Source organism: Culex quinquefasciatus, chromosome 2 (genome assembly GCF_015732765.1).
Source record: "Culex quinquefasciatus strain JHB chromosome 2, VPISU_Cqui_1.0_pri_paternal, whole genome shotgun sequence".
Classification (NCBI taxonomy): Eukaryota; Metazoa; Arthropoda; class Insecta; order Diptera; family Culicidae; genus Culex; species Culex quinquefasciatus.
In genome coordinates this window covers 121675028-121687527 of record NC_051862.1, presented here as the reverse complement: position 1 = coordinate 121687527, position 12500 = coordinate 121675028, and the positions used below count along the sequence as shown (strand labels likewise).

The 12500-nt window shown below is 48.4% G+C and overlaps 1 protein-coding gene across 1 annotated transcript; it reads right to left on the bottom strand.

The window, feature by feature from the left end:
• Positions 1-300: 300 nt before the first annotated feature.
• LOC6034134 (protein atonal homolog 8) lies at positions 301-11125 on the bottom strand. Its single transcript, XM_001844447.2, has 2 exons — positions 10554-11125; positions 301-2164 (listed from the first exon to the last, which is right to left on the bottom strand). The coding sequence occupies exons 1-2, from the start codon at positions 10618-10620 to the stop codon at positions 1191-1193; spliced, it is 1041 nt and encodes a 346-aa protein (XP_001844499.2). The 5' UTR covers positions 10621-11125; the 3' UTR covers positions 301-1190.
• Positions 11126-12500: the final 1375 nt, after the last annotated feature.

Below are 12500 nucleotides of genomic sequence, written 5' to 3'. Positions count from 1 at the left end.
CTATGGCCTAAGTGCCAATTCGCGTAACAGATGCTAACCAAATAACAAAACCTGGAGCAATGTACCATGAGCAAATAAACAAAAAAGACCAACATTTACTTCAAGCTCCCTGTTATCCCTACGAAAAGAGCAAGATTCGAACACAAACCGTTGCTTTACCAACATAGGATCATACATTTCACCATAACAATCGGAGGAAGTTTGAAAGCGAATGGTAAATGTAGCCTAATTGATTAGGCCGCTGAAACTAGTGGGTGGAAGAGGATTGTGATATTATCTTACAAAATTTCTGAATGCATGTTTTTAAATTTCACTCGAAAATAGTTTCGGGTTTATTTTGTATCTTATTTCCACAAAAATGTTTTGGGGTATTTGTTGTAGGACATTTAAAATTGTTTACAAAACAATCACAAATTTTATTTGCTTATAAATACGTATGGCCTAGTAATTGTTGTTGATGCGCTAACTTTAAAACCTATCTAGTGAAGATCAACAAACTGTTTGTAACAAAACAAAACATAAAAACACTATTTATTCCAATTGAAGTGACTATTTTAGGACAAAGTGTATGTGTGTTAAGTGCTTGCAGGCTAAAATGCGTTGTTAATTTGTGGGTGTGTGCGTTACTCTTGCATATGGCACTTGCTATTGTTCTCACGGAATCTACGAATATGAAAATCACAACTCCCGTTCGTTTATTGTTACCTTCTTTTGGTGAGTTTATTGTCTCATTCTCATTTTGTTTCGTTCGAAAGCAGAAGAAAAAAAAACCTTATGGCAACGAATCAGACCTGAACGTTTCCTGCTCCTCTATTTGTACTCTTTACATCTTTGCGTCTCCTCTCAGTTAAAACACTATTATATTTTGTTTTTCCTCGTTTTTTCGCGGAAAATCGACTTGAACTTTGCGCGAGTTGGTAGCAATAATAAATAATAAACCTGTTCCCTATCGACTAAAGCAATCGTCACGCGCTTGAAATCACACTCTCACACTCACTTCCAGATCTGTAGTTTTATTTCCAATAACTGCCCGCAGTCGCGCTGTGACTAAGCGAAACCGTACCGGAAGTTGCTCAAATTCTATTTGACAGCTCCCTCCTTTCTCCCTCTCTCAATTGCTAAGCGTTTTGATTTTATTGTGTGTCCGCAGCACCACATGTGTGTTGACTCCCGCGGAAGTCAGCGCCCGTTTACTCGTCCTTCTTCTTCTTGATCTTGCCCTCGGTCTGGATGGTTTTCGTCACCATCTCGACGCACTCGCCGATGGACGGGGCGGACGCGTCCTCGCTGTAGTCCTCGCCCGCCATCCGGCTCAGTGTGAGAATGTATGAGCAGGCGATCCGCAGAATCGACAGCTTCGAAAGTTTCTGCGAGTCCGAGTAGGCGGGTACGGCCGACCGGAGCTTCTCGTACGCGGCGGAGATTGTGTGGACGCGCGTTCGCTCCCGGGCGTTGGCCTCGATTCGGCGCTCGCGGGTCATGTTCTTGTAGTTGCGGGGCTGAGAAGAGTGCTGTTGGTGCTTGGAGGATCGGGAAGGTTCTCCGATGACGGGGTGGGGTGGCACGAACACGGATTCACTGTCGGAGGTGGTCAACCGGTTCAGACTACTGCTCTGAGCGCGGTCTTTCTTGGAGGACTGAGATTTTTTGGAAACCAAGGCGAGCGGTTGCTGCTGGTACGATTGGGGGGAGGGAATTGGCGACGGTTGCTGCAGCTGATCCAGCGGTTTAATACTGATGGCTCGGTGGAGGGTCGTGACGCCGGGATGTCTCACCGTGAGGTCGGCGGGACTGGGGAAGTGAGCTGGCAGTGGTTGATGCCCACTGGATGGCGCCCACGGTCGGAATGGGTTTCCACCGGCATGGTGCTGATCCAGAAGTTCCTTCTCCTGCTTGAGTTGCTCCTCGAACCGGATGCGCTTCTTAATAGGTCCCAGCAGATCCGAGTCGGAAATCACCCTCAACGGTTCCGTGCTCTTCCGCTTGTTCTTAACGATCGCCTGTGGAAGCTTCACCTCCACCGAATCCTCCGAGCTGTTCTCCGGCGTGATTAGACCGTCCCGCGAGCTTTGATCCAGACTCTTGAGATCATCCTCGTGTTCAGAGCTGCCCGAGTTGAAGCCCGAATCACGCTCCAGCGACGCCGCAGCGGACATGGCTGCACCTGGAAGGAAGAGAAGAGAGAGAAAAATTATACGTTAGATCGGTTTTTGTTACAAGGTCGTACGAGAAAAAAAGTCGGCCACTTCCAGATGGGGGGGGAAACATAAAAACGAGCGCGCAACAAACTAAGAATGAGAAAAACCGGCTGACAGGTGCTGCCAGATGTGGTTATTTCCCCCTAGAGGGAAGCGACGCGACGCGGGAAGAGACAGAGGGGCGAAAGTCGTAATTGCGTACAACCGAGACCGACCAACCGAGCGGAGGTGTAATTTACGAGTTTAACGAGTGTCCGTGGGTTCTTCCTTGTTATTCTTCGACGCGAGGAAGAGAGCGGTCTGATCGGTCCGGAAATTACGATTTAATATTATTTACATATTCACGCCATCGCACGAGCGCTCGCACGCCTGGAACTGGAGGAATTTCCCGGTAATGCCGGTAATTAGAGAGAGGTGCCAAGATGCTGCTTCCCGTGTCATAAGTTAATTTTATACTTTTGTTTACACCCCGAAGAGCGCTTCCCGACGTGTCAGCGACCCAGAATCTGGAACCACATCGTGGTCGTAGCTAATTTATGCAAATGCAAGTCAACCAGCGAGAATGAGGACTTGGTTCTTGATTCTGTTTGAGCGCCGATTTTGGCGCGAGTGGCGTCTGCAGACGTCTGGAATGTTAACGCCCACTCCCCGTTCGGTTCGGAGTTGACGAACTTTCGAGACGTTATATTTAGTGGATTTCTCTGCACCTGGAGAATGCACTCCAGATGGCACCCATTTGAGCGAAACCTTTATTGTTTTTGCCGTGATTGTCTAGTGGTTAGGACGTTGTTTTTGTAAAATCAATTTGAAAGCACGTGTTTCCAGCTTCAGTCATTTTGACATGTAGCGTCAGAGTTGTTTCCAAAGGGGCGTTACGGGTTAAACGTGTGTTACAATAGAGTTGGTTACCACTTTTACTGCGCAATAAACAGGTTGCCGTTCCAGATGTTTCACCTCGCGGTGCAGAGCGGTAATCTGCTATAACACGTCGATGTAATAAATTAACTTGTAAATGCTAATCATTACATAAATTGTGCCACTAGAAGGCGCACTCCGTTAATTGACTTTGTTATCGAATTTGACGCTTGGTCAGGAATTCCTCGAATGGCATTAACCCTCCAGAGATAAGTCTGTTTTCAGGATCCAACGACGATGACAGGCCAAAATATGATGAGACGGCCCATAAAGATCGGCATAATATTCAAATTTCTGCTCCGTCGTAGCGCTGGATTCCAGGCCCCGACGACACTTCCAAGAGGGTTCACAGCTTCTGCTTTATGGCCGAAGCGCCTCGCCCTGCTGTTTTTGAATGTCTTTTCTCCTCTCCACATCTTCTTCGACTTTGTCGCTCTGCGTGTTATTGTTATTGTTTTATATAATGCTAAATGACGGCGCCAGATTGTGCTAAAACCGTCTCGCCGGTCTCTTGTCACATACACACATGCAAACGATGACGATACAGAACTGCTGCGCACACACATTCTAGTCCCATCCAAGCAGTCTGGGTTGAAGCTGACACTCTTCTTTCTCCGCGCTGGCCGCGAAAGCGGTCCGCCGGAGGAAAGACCTTTTTATTGTTATTATTCGCACGATGCGCGGCCTCCCCCCCTCTTCGTTCTTGTCTCGGTCTCGTATTTCGGTACATTTGAAAGTTTAAAAAGGCATAAATAATACGGGGTGAGGACCGACGAGCGTCTGGTTGCATCGTGTTTCACGCGGCTCAGATTCCAACCTTTAAGTTGTGTTGTCCTACGGGAAACGATCCCACACAACCTCTCGTCTTTATATTCTGCATGCATTTAAGATAATAATCGCAATTTCGCACACATGTTCCGTTCGGGCCACATCTGAAACCCATGAGGAACGACCCTTTTGGGATCTAGTTGGCGGTGACCGCCCGAACGAAACAAGTGCGAGAGCCTCCTGACCGTGACTAAACGAGGGCGTAATTAAACGACAGCATCTGACGTTTGCGCGAGCGATTCAATCAGCCCACGCCGCACATAGTAGGCCAGGCCCGGCTGACAAGTGCCGGTGCTAGTTAATCACCCCTCGTCGTACCTCTTCTCGTCGACGTGACGGCTGCTGTTTGTTTACATGCGCGCGCGCGATGCCAGTTGTCAGAGATTAGTGAGGGACTTTTTCCACCGCGCGCTATCGAAACCAGCTGCTACCGCTTCTTGCCGTTGTTGTTGTGGTGTGTTTGAGTTGCTTTCTGCACTTTTGCGGCGCTGACATACCGATACCGAGAGGGGGTTGGTGAGTTGTTTCTCATTAGTAGCTGCCTCTTTTATTAGCGTTTGCCAGATGGTTTTCACATCGTTCTCGCGCGGACCAAGTGGTGGGCGCAGACCATTGGCGCGATAGATTGGCAGCGCTAGCGATGGTGATTGGAGTCGACGGGCTGGGCATTACAAAGTATTTAGGGCTGAGTCAGGCCGGAATTCGGAAGCAAATAGACGACAATTGAGCGCTGAATTCCGAAGAATTGCAGCGATTCATGAATGTTTCTAACTGGACGACTCTATTAACGATTTTCGGAAGCAGATTGACAGTCAATGCTGACGCTTACTTTGACAGCTCTGATAAGTTTACCGTCCAAGTCAACTACTCTGAACAAGTCAAAGTTCAGTGCCAGAAAATTTACAACCAATGCGAGGAATTCTACGACAATTGTCAGCGTAAACAACAATGCATCTTCTTTCGTGCACCCAACTGAAGCCTCGACCGTAAGTCCCCGCACTCGGAACTTGCATACAATTAGCATAAATCAGATGTCAAGTTCGCGAAAGCGCAAACAATTACAACCGATCGTCGTCGCCATTTAGCAGGTGCTTCCAACTCCGATCGATGCACAAACACTTCCTGATCGATAACGCACCACGATAACGCGCGTTACGTGACAGGTCACCCAGCCGTCACAATTCTAAAGGGCTGAGCAATTATCACCGGGCATTGCATCAGCACACACGGTCGTGGAAGTGCGCAGCTGGAAGGTGTGTGACACTAATTTATTCGCATACCCGTAAGTTATTAAGCGGAGAATGCAAATATATTAGGATCGGTGGCGGCAGCGCGGTTGTAATGAGGAAATCGACCTGTCAAAATCGCGCGTCACGTGTGACGGTGGCGCCATCGCGCGCCGTAACGCCTGCAGGAAGCGCCGCCCTCTCTATTGTTTGTTGATGTTAGCAAGGCGCCAAACCAAGGCGCGTATTATTCAAACAAACTGCGTCTTCTTCAAAAGGGAAAAAGGGAAAATTTGTGGCAACAAATGCAATTTGTTGGGAGGCAGCGTTTATTTGTACGGTCCTGTCACGACGACGGTGCAGCATTCTTCCAGCGAGCAAGCACAGCTGGAGAACTGCGGCACAGTGCGGAGTTCGTTCGTCCGAAGACGTTGGTTCTGCTTGCTCTGGACGGATTAATATAATATGTGTGTGGGTTTGGCGCCATCTGTCCGATTATATCCCATATATAACGATGCAAAGGGAGGGTCCGGCGCACATGCCGGCTTTGTTGGCTCCTTCCCCGTCGTCGTCGACACATTCAAGACACATTACAATCGATTGCTGTTGGAGCGGTCCTCACCCACCAAATCATCAGGCGAAGGAAAACGATGTGCTGCAAAAGTGTTATCTCGCATCTCTTCACCGTATCCTTCTCTACACGGGTTGGGACTCCGTTCTTTATTCACCGAGCGCACAACCATGTCCCGTACCTGCTCCGACCTCTCCAGCCGGCGATATCGTGTCTGATTTCGGACCTCTCCCATTCCCGTTTCCGAAAGCGGAGCTCGTTATTAATTTTCGAAGGTCTCGAAAATCGAAAAATGTGAGAAAAAGGACCAGTTTCGATAACCACAAAAAAACAACAACCTCGCGTGAGTCACTTAACATGGTGCCCGCTGCGGACACCCGAGATCCCGAAGGCTTATCGAAATCAGGCCCTCGGAGTCCGGTTCCACGAAATCTTGCAGTTTTTTGCTTTTGCCTTTGCTCTGTGTCGTTTCGCTTTCGCGCCGCGGCAACTCGACAAAAGGATGTCGCGACAAGATTGCAACAACCTCCGCGCGGGCCCCGAAATTAACATAAACTTCCAGAAACAGCAACTGGTTTCCCGGACGGACTGCGTGCTGGACTGGACCATGGACATAGATGGCGCGCAGCAGCCGGCGAAAAGGGACGAGACAAAATTTAAAATTTCACGAGATTCTGATAAAAATAACCGACGAGGACCGGCCACTCCGTGGCCCACAGGTTGTCCACATTTTTTGCGTACAATTTAATTAAAGTGTAATTTCTTAATTTGGCTTTCGCGTCCCCTCCGACAATGTTGCTCTCGGACGCCTCCACTTTGCAACACGTGAGCAGCGCCGGGGGGTTCCCCACTTGCATTTTCTGGCGCGTCAAATAGATCGCTCTCACACACTCGAGCGAGTTGCTATTTTTTATCGCTTGTTTACACGGCCACTAATCTGGCTCTTTGCGTTCTCCTTCTACCCACCCCTCGGTTTCGCTGTCGTCGCCGTCTTTCAATCCTCCCTCACGCGACGTTCGTCGCTGAGTGTGACGGTTATTTTTAGCCTCTACGCTCACCGCAATGACGATCCGGAGGTATTTTAAGAACCGGTGACCGAAAAAACATCAAACGGCTCAGAATCTCTTTGAAAAGCAAATTTTGATGATAGGATTCGAAGGAAAGTTGCGCATTCCAACTTTAACGGGTACTTGACCGTCAATTTGACAGCTGTCAAAAGCGTTAAACGAGTGGAGCGGGGTGAAACATCAACCCGATTATTTCTGCACCATCTGCAAAACGATTCTAAAATTACCCTCGACTAATCGTTTCCCAAGCCCCGGCTGTGACGATACTTGATAAGATATTGCACGTTGCCTCTCGCAACACACACATTTTATCCAGATGGCTGTCCCTCTAACTCCGTTCCCAAAGACGAACTTTTCAGAAGAATCGCACGAAACAACAACAACAATCTCGCCCGTTGCAACGCGTTAGAGACGACAAACTTGTTCGCGTTCTGAAGCGAAAAGGCTGTTTACCCATCTGGCAATATTTGCCTCCCCTCTCTCTTCTTCTTGTTTAGTCTTTCGACGACAGTTGTTGATGTTTGTCGAGTGTTTATCTATTCCCTCGGCGCGATAGTGCAGCGGGCTCAGATGGCACTCCTTCGTGCGAAGAATGCGGTTCGTTGCCAAAGGGTCAACCGACTCAAAGCCGCCTACTTTGACAGGTTCACTTTCCGATCCGTTCCACCCCCCCACTTGGACGCCTTCAAATCGCCAAATTCTTACCCGACGTCGCCCCTCGCCCCCTTCGGACCGGATGACTGATGGCGATCACCGTGCCGGCGACTGTCGCGGCCCGCGCCTGTCTCCCGGTGACCAAGTCGTAGATGATTAATTTCCCTCAATCGCCGAGGCCCCCGTCCCCGTCACACTGGCGTCAGCCGAATAAATCAAACTTTTATCTAAATCTCTCTACGCGCCGTCGTCGTCCGAACTACCGTCGGCGACGGCGCTCTATGTGTGATCCGAGATGGCTTCTGGCCACTTCTTGACGGCTGCCCCCCATCTCAGGGGTTCTTGCTCAGTGGCCATGTGGTATGCTAATGCGATTTGTCATCGCGATTGCGCCCCATCAAGCACCGAAACGGCGAAAATTGAGCGGTTTGGGCGAGTTGGGGGGTGCGCCGAACGGAGTTCGGGGTGAGGGTAAACTTTTTGTTTGGTAAAATAACAGCTTAAAATATTTAGCGGACAAGATTTATATCATCGTCTGGGTGCTCAAGGTGCGAGAAGGCGTAGGCGCGCGGGAATGCCATCGATCTGACGTGTGTGATTTTCCGAGAAATTCTAGCGCTCCGCCACCATCTGGCCGCGTCCCGTCACCTGTCTCGAGGGGCCGCAAGGGGTGAACCCCAAACGAGAATTAGCTTCTCGAGGAGATTGTTTATTTGCGTCTGGCTGATCCCGAGCCGCCACAAGTGACAGATTTGTTTTGATAGTTCCGTTCCAAGATGGCGGCGGCGGCGAGGAGGAGCTGGGTGGGTACCTGAAGATTAATAATTTATTTGTCGGGTTGCGTCTCGGGGCGCGCCCGATGGATTACTCTTGCTCAACCCCGAGGGGACCCCTCGGTGAACCCCTTGGCGTCCGTCCCTAAAAACTCTCTCAGGGGGAATTTGACGGCAGCATGTGGGATTTATATTCGGTCGTGCCTCGTTTTCTCCTGCTCGCTTTTTATAACGAAATAAAAGAAGACACAGGTGCGTTTTAGTGAGCGATTTATCTTCTCGACATGTACTCTGCTCGTCGTCCACTCTTTTTTTCGGTGTTCCGCGTCCCGCTTTTCCCTCCGTGCATTCCGGCAAGGGTTGCGGACGGCGAGAAATAATCGAGAATGGTTGTGTCAGTTTGTTTAAATGGATTATTGAAATTTAGAGCTTGCGCTTGTGGCAACAAAGTTTGTCCTCCCTCTTGCTTCTGCTCTTTGCGCGGTGGACCAGATGGCTCATTTGACGATGGTGTGTCATGGGAATTACCCGGACGATGCCACAATATGATGCCTTTTTAACGAGGAACGTTAAATTTGTGAGTTTTGCTCCAACCCTGCATTTGACAGCTGCGCTATTTAGAGTGACGCGCAATGCAAACACTGCTGAGGGTAACGAACTGTCAAACGCAGGGTTACTCACATTTGAGTACTTCATAGCCTTTGCAGATTTTTCAATCTTGATTCGTGAGAACCGTCTACCTGGTCATTTCGCAGAACTTCAAAGGACTCGGAGGAACCACGCCAATTCCGCGCAGATGAAAGAGCACAACCAAACAAAAACATCCAGTCAACGAGAGGGTCATAAACCACCACCCGTTCCAGAGATCTCCCGCAACAGGACCAGATTTCCTGCGGCACAACAAACTTTCTCACCACCAGCAAAGCAATCCGGAGGAGGAGGAGAACCGGCGATACCACACGTCGCGTCCCGCCACGGTTCTAAGCGCGCGAAAGGAAAAGGAAAACAAACGCTTCATTTTATATTCCTATAAAATCGGGTTGGCCAGGGCTATAATTATACCATCGTTCACGAGTCGAGTCGTTCCAGCGGCGCGGCGCGTCCATTCCGGGAAAAGGTAAAAACTTGCCGAAACAGACACACGCGGTGCGCTTGCAGATCCCGTCGCAGCATCTTCCGAGAACCTTAGAAGTTTTGTGTGCAACAACCGTGTGGAGCCGAGGCGCATCCGGTCCCGATATTTTTAGCTCGTCAAAATTTTAATGACATCGGAATCCGGCGCGTTGGGGGATCACCGGAGGGGCGAGGAGTCTAATTTAATGAGTAAACAGCGCGTCCGCAAGAGTGTCGAACATCTGTCTAAACATGGTCCAGACCGCCCTCTTTCAGTGTCTGGTGGCGACTGCTGGAACTAATTACGGTTTGATTATACAGGTTCAAGAGAGAGGCAAGAACAACAGGATGACGGCGCTTCCGTTAGCTCGCCAACGCCACCGTCCAAAAGCGTGCTAATTAATTCGAAGAAGTCCAAATCCGACGGAAGATGCACCGCAGAGACACGCTATTTTTGGAACCTGCCGCGAACGAATCGAGCCAGAGGAAATGCACAACACGTGCATTCCCTTCTAAAGAGAGAGACTACGATGCAGCGCCGACCATCCACGAATCCTTTCGATTGAGTGATTTATGTGACTGGCGGGACAGCCCGGCCAACGCACGACGCCGGGAACACAAAAGCGCAGCTTTGCGCGGCCAATTAAATCCACGCAAAGGCGCCACCACAAATAAATGACATAATTACATAGCCGCTGACTCAGACGAGAAGTGCGGAGAGGGCGGTACCGCTGCAATTACTTGATTTGATTAGTTGCGGCCGTCCCGCCACGCACAGATGCTGCGCACTCGCGGGCTCTCCCAGATTGACTCATGGGACGGCGAAGCACGCACAACGGCTGTGGACGTCAGGAGCCGAACGGCGGGCCTGTCTATTAGTCATGTTGACGGCAACGTGCGGACAAGGAAAGTGTCACGCCTTTCGGTGACGGCGGATGGCGCCGCCAAAGTCACCAACTCCAATTATGCAATTAGTCAGACGCCATGGGAGAGGTGTTGAACGGAATGTGGTCCACGCGGTGAGCAGATGTCTAGAGCACAAGATCAGTGTAGAATTCTAGAATTCTAGAATCTAGAATCTGGTAGCCCCAACCCTTTTATATCTTTCACTCCAGCCTGTGTTAAATACTTTCTGTCAACTGACAGATCACCGTGGACTACTGCGATTGCCGCAGCACGGTTATCCCAAATTACATAATGATGCCTACCTTTCATCAGAATCGCCGATATCTCGACCGCACTCAGCTTCGGGTACATCTTGGCGATGGCATTCATGGCACACTGAGTTCAAATCCTTGCTTCTCACTTTCGTATTCCAAATAAAAACGGCTCGGTATTTACTCTTCCAATTTCACTAGAGCCGACTCTTTAGCATCCTTCAGCACACTGCTTAACGGCTTATCTTCACTGGCAATTCTCACTCACTATTTATTGCTATCAACACTCTCTGATTCACCAGGATTCTCTGAACAGCCCAGCTGTTTCAAATCCAGTTTTGTTCTGCTCTTCAGTTCTTCCTCGACTTCTTTCCGGTACCCAAACACCGGAAGTCGCGCGCACTGGCAATCCAATATTTGACTCTTTACTTCCGGTGACGACACCACCACAAACACTTTTTCCTCGTTTCTCCTGAATACAAATATATCCGTCAAACAACAATCCTTGCGTCGGAAACACTACCGGGGTCGGAACCGTCTCAGGCACGTCTCATCTTGCGCACGTCCAGCCAGTGACTGATGCTGAAGTTCTCGGGTTCTGGCGACGACGTTCGACCGGCTGGCACGGATCCTCGGCATCGCACATCTGTTTTCCTTCTGAACTCTTCGGAGAGAGCGAGTCTGCTGTTCCTGCTCTCCGATTGGTTCGCCCATTCGGGAGAGTGAGAGCGAGCCCGCGAGAGAGAGAGAGAGAGCGAACGCACGCCGGGGGTGCACTTGCACTGCGTCGGGATGCACTTGTTTATTTGTGTGCCGTCTCTGTTGCACTCGTCCAGGTGTCAGGTGTACGCAACGCGGCGCTAAAGAAAGAGCGAGCGGGATGGGCGATTGCGCGTTCGGGTGTTCTCGGTGAGAGAAGAGAGTTTGGTCTCTGCTGGGGAGAGCGAGCGAATGAGAATGAGAGTAAAAGTGGTTTTGGCGGTCCGGTTGGTGTGATTGATGTGGGTTCGGGTCGACCGGCTGTGTTTTCAGTGCTTCCGCGACAACCGATGGCGATGGGGATTGATGGGTGGCGGGTTGCATGCCTTGTGACTATCAACTTTATGACATTTTCTTAAAGATTTTTGCTGACTAATCTATGAATTGATAGAGTGATAGAAATTTGATTGACAGCATCTTCTGTTGAATTGTAAAATATTCTTTTATTATTCATAACAATTAAAATCAAAATCTGCTATCCTTATAGAATTAAATAATTACTTAATGTTTTTGACTTCTTCACCGTTCTGACGAAAGCCTATAAAGTCACTCGAAAATTGAATTCTTAATTTGACCTCCTAGACCCACCTTCACGTATACTATCACCTTAGAATCAAATTTCTGTTCCTGTGTATTGTATGTCCTGTTTTGAACAACAATTTTGTCGATTTTGAAAACATTTACAATGAAATCTAAAAAAATGTTGACGATTTTGGAAACATTTCAATGTTTACAAATTCGACAACATAGAGTTACCGGATTTGCTTACATGATTTCTATCTAGTACTTCTACAGTAATGCAAAAAAAACGATTTTGGCTTAAGTCCGGAAGTTGTAGAAAGGGTGGTTTTTGTATCAAAACGGGTATTGTTAAATATTTTGAGAAAGGTATTTGAAAGACCTTTACAATAAGCCCAATAGATTGATGATCTGATAACCTCTTTTAAATGTTGAGTGTTAACTATAAATTTTTTTCTTAAATTTTAATTTTTGTATTTTTTAATCCGACTGAAACATTTTTGGTGCCTTCGATATGCCCAAAGAAGCCATTTTGCATCATTAGTTTGTCCATATAATTTTCCATACAAATTTGGCAGCTGGCCATACAAAAATGATGTATGAAAATTCAAAAATCTGTATATCTTGAAGGAATTTTTTGATCGATTTGGTGTCTTCGGCAAAGTTGTAGGTATGGATATGGACTACACTAGAAAAAAATGATGCACTCAAAAAAATTTT

Bases quoted from the DNA above. Each gene is read 5' to 3' on its own strand.
- LOC6034134 (XM_001844447.2), bottom strand. From the start codon at position 10,620: ATGAATGCCATCGCCAAGATGTACCCGAAGCTGAGTGCGGTCGAGATA. The intron at 2,165-10,553 runs GTAGGCATCATT...TCTTCCTTCCAG, and splicing joins ATCGGCGATTCTGATGAAAG to GTGCAGCCATGTCCGCTGCG.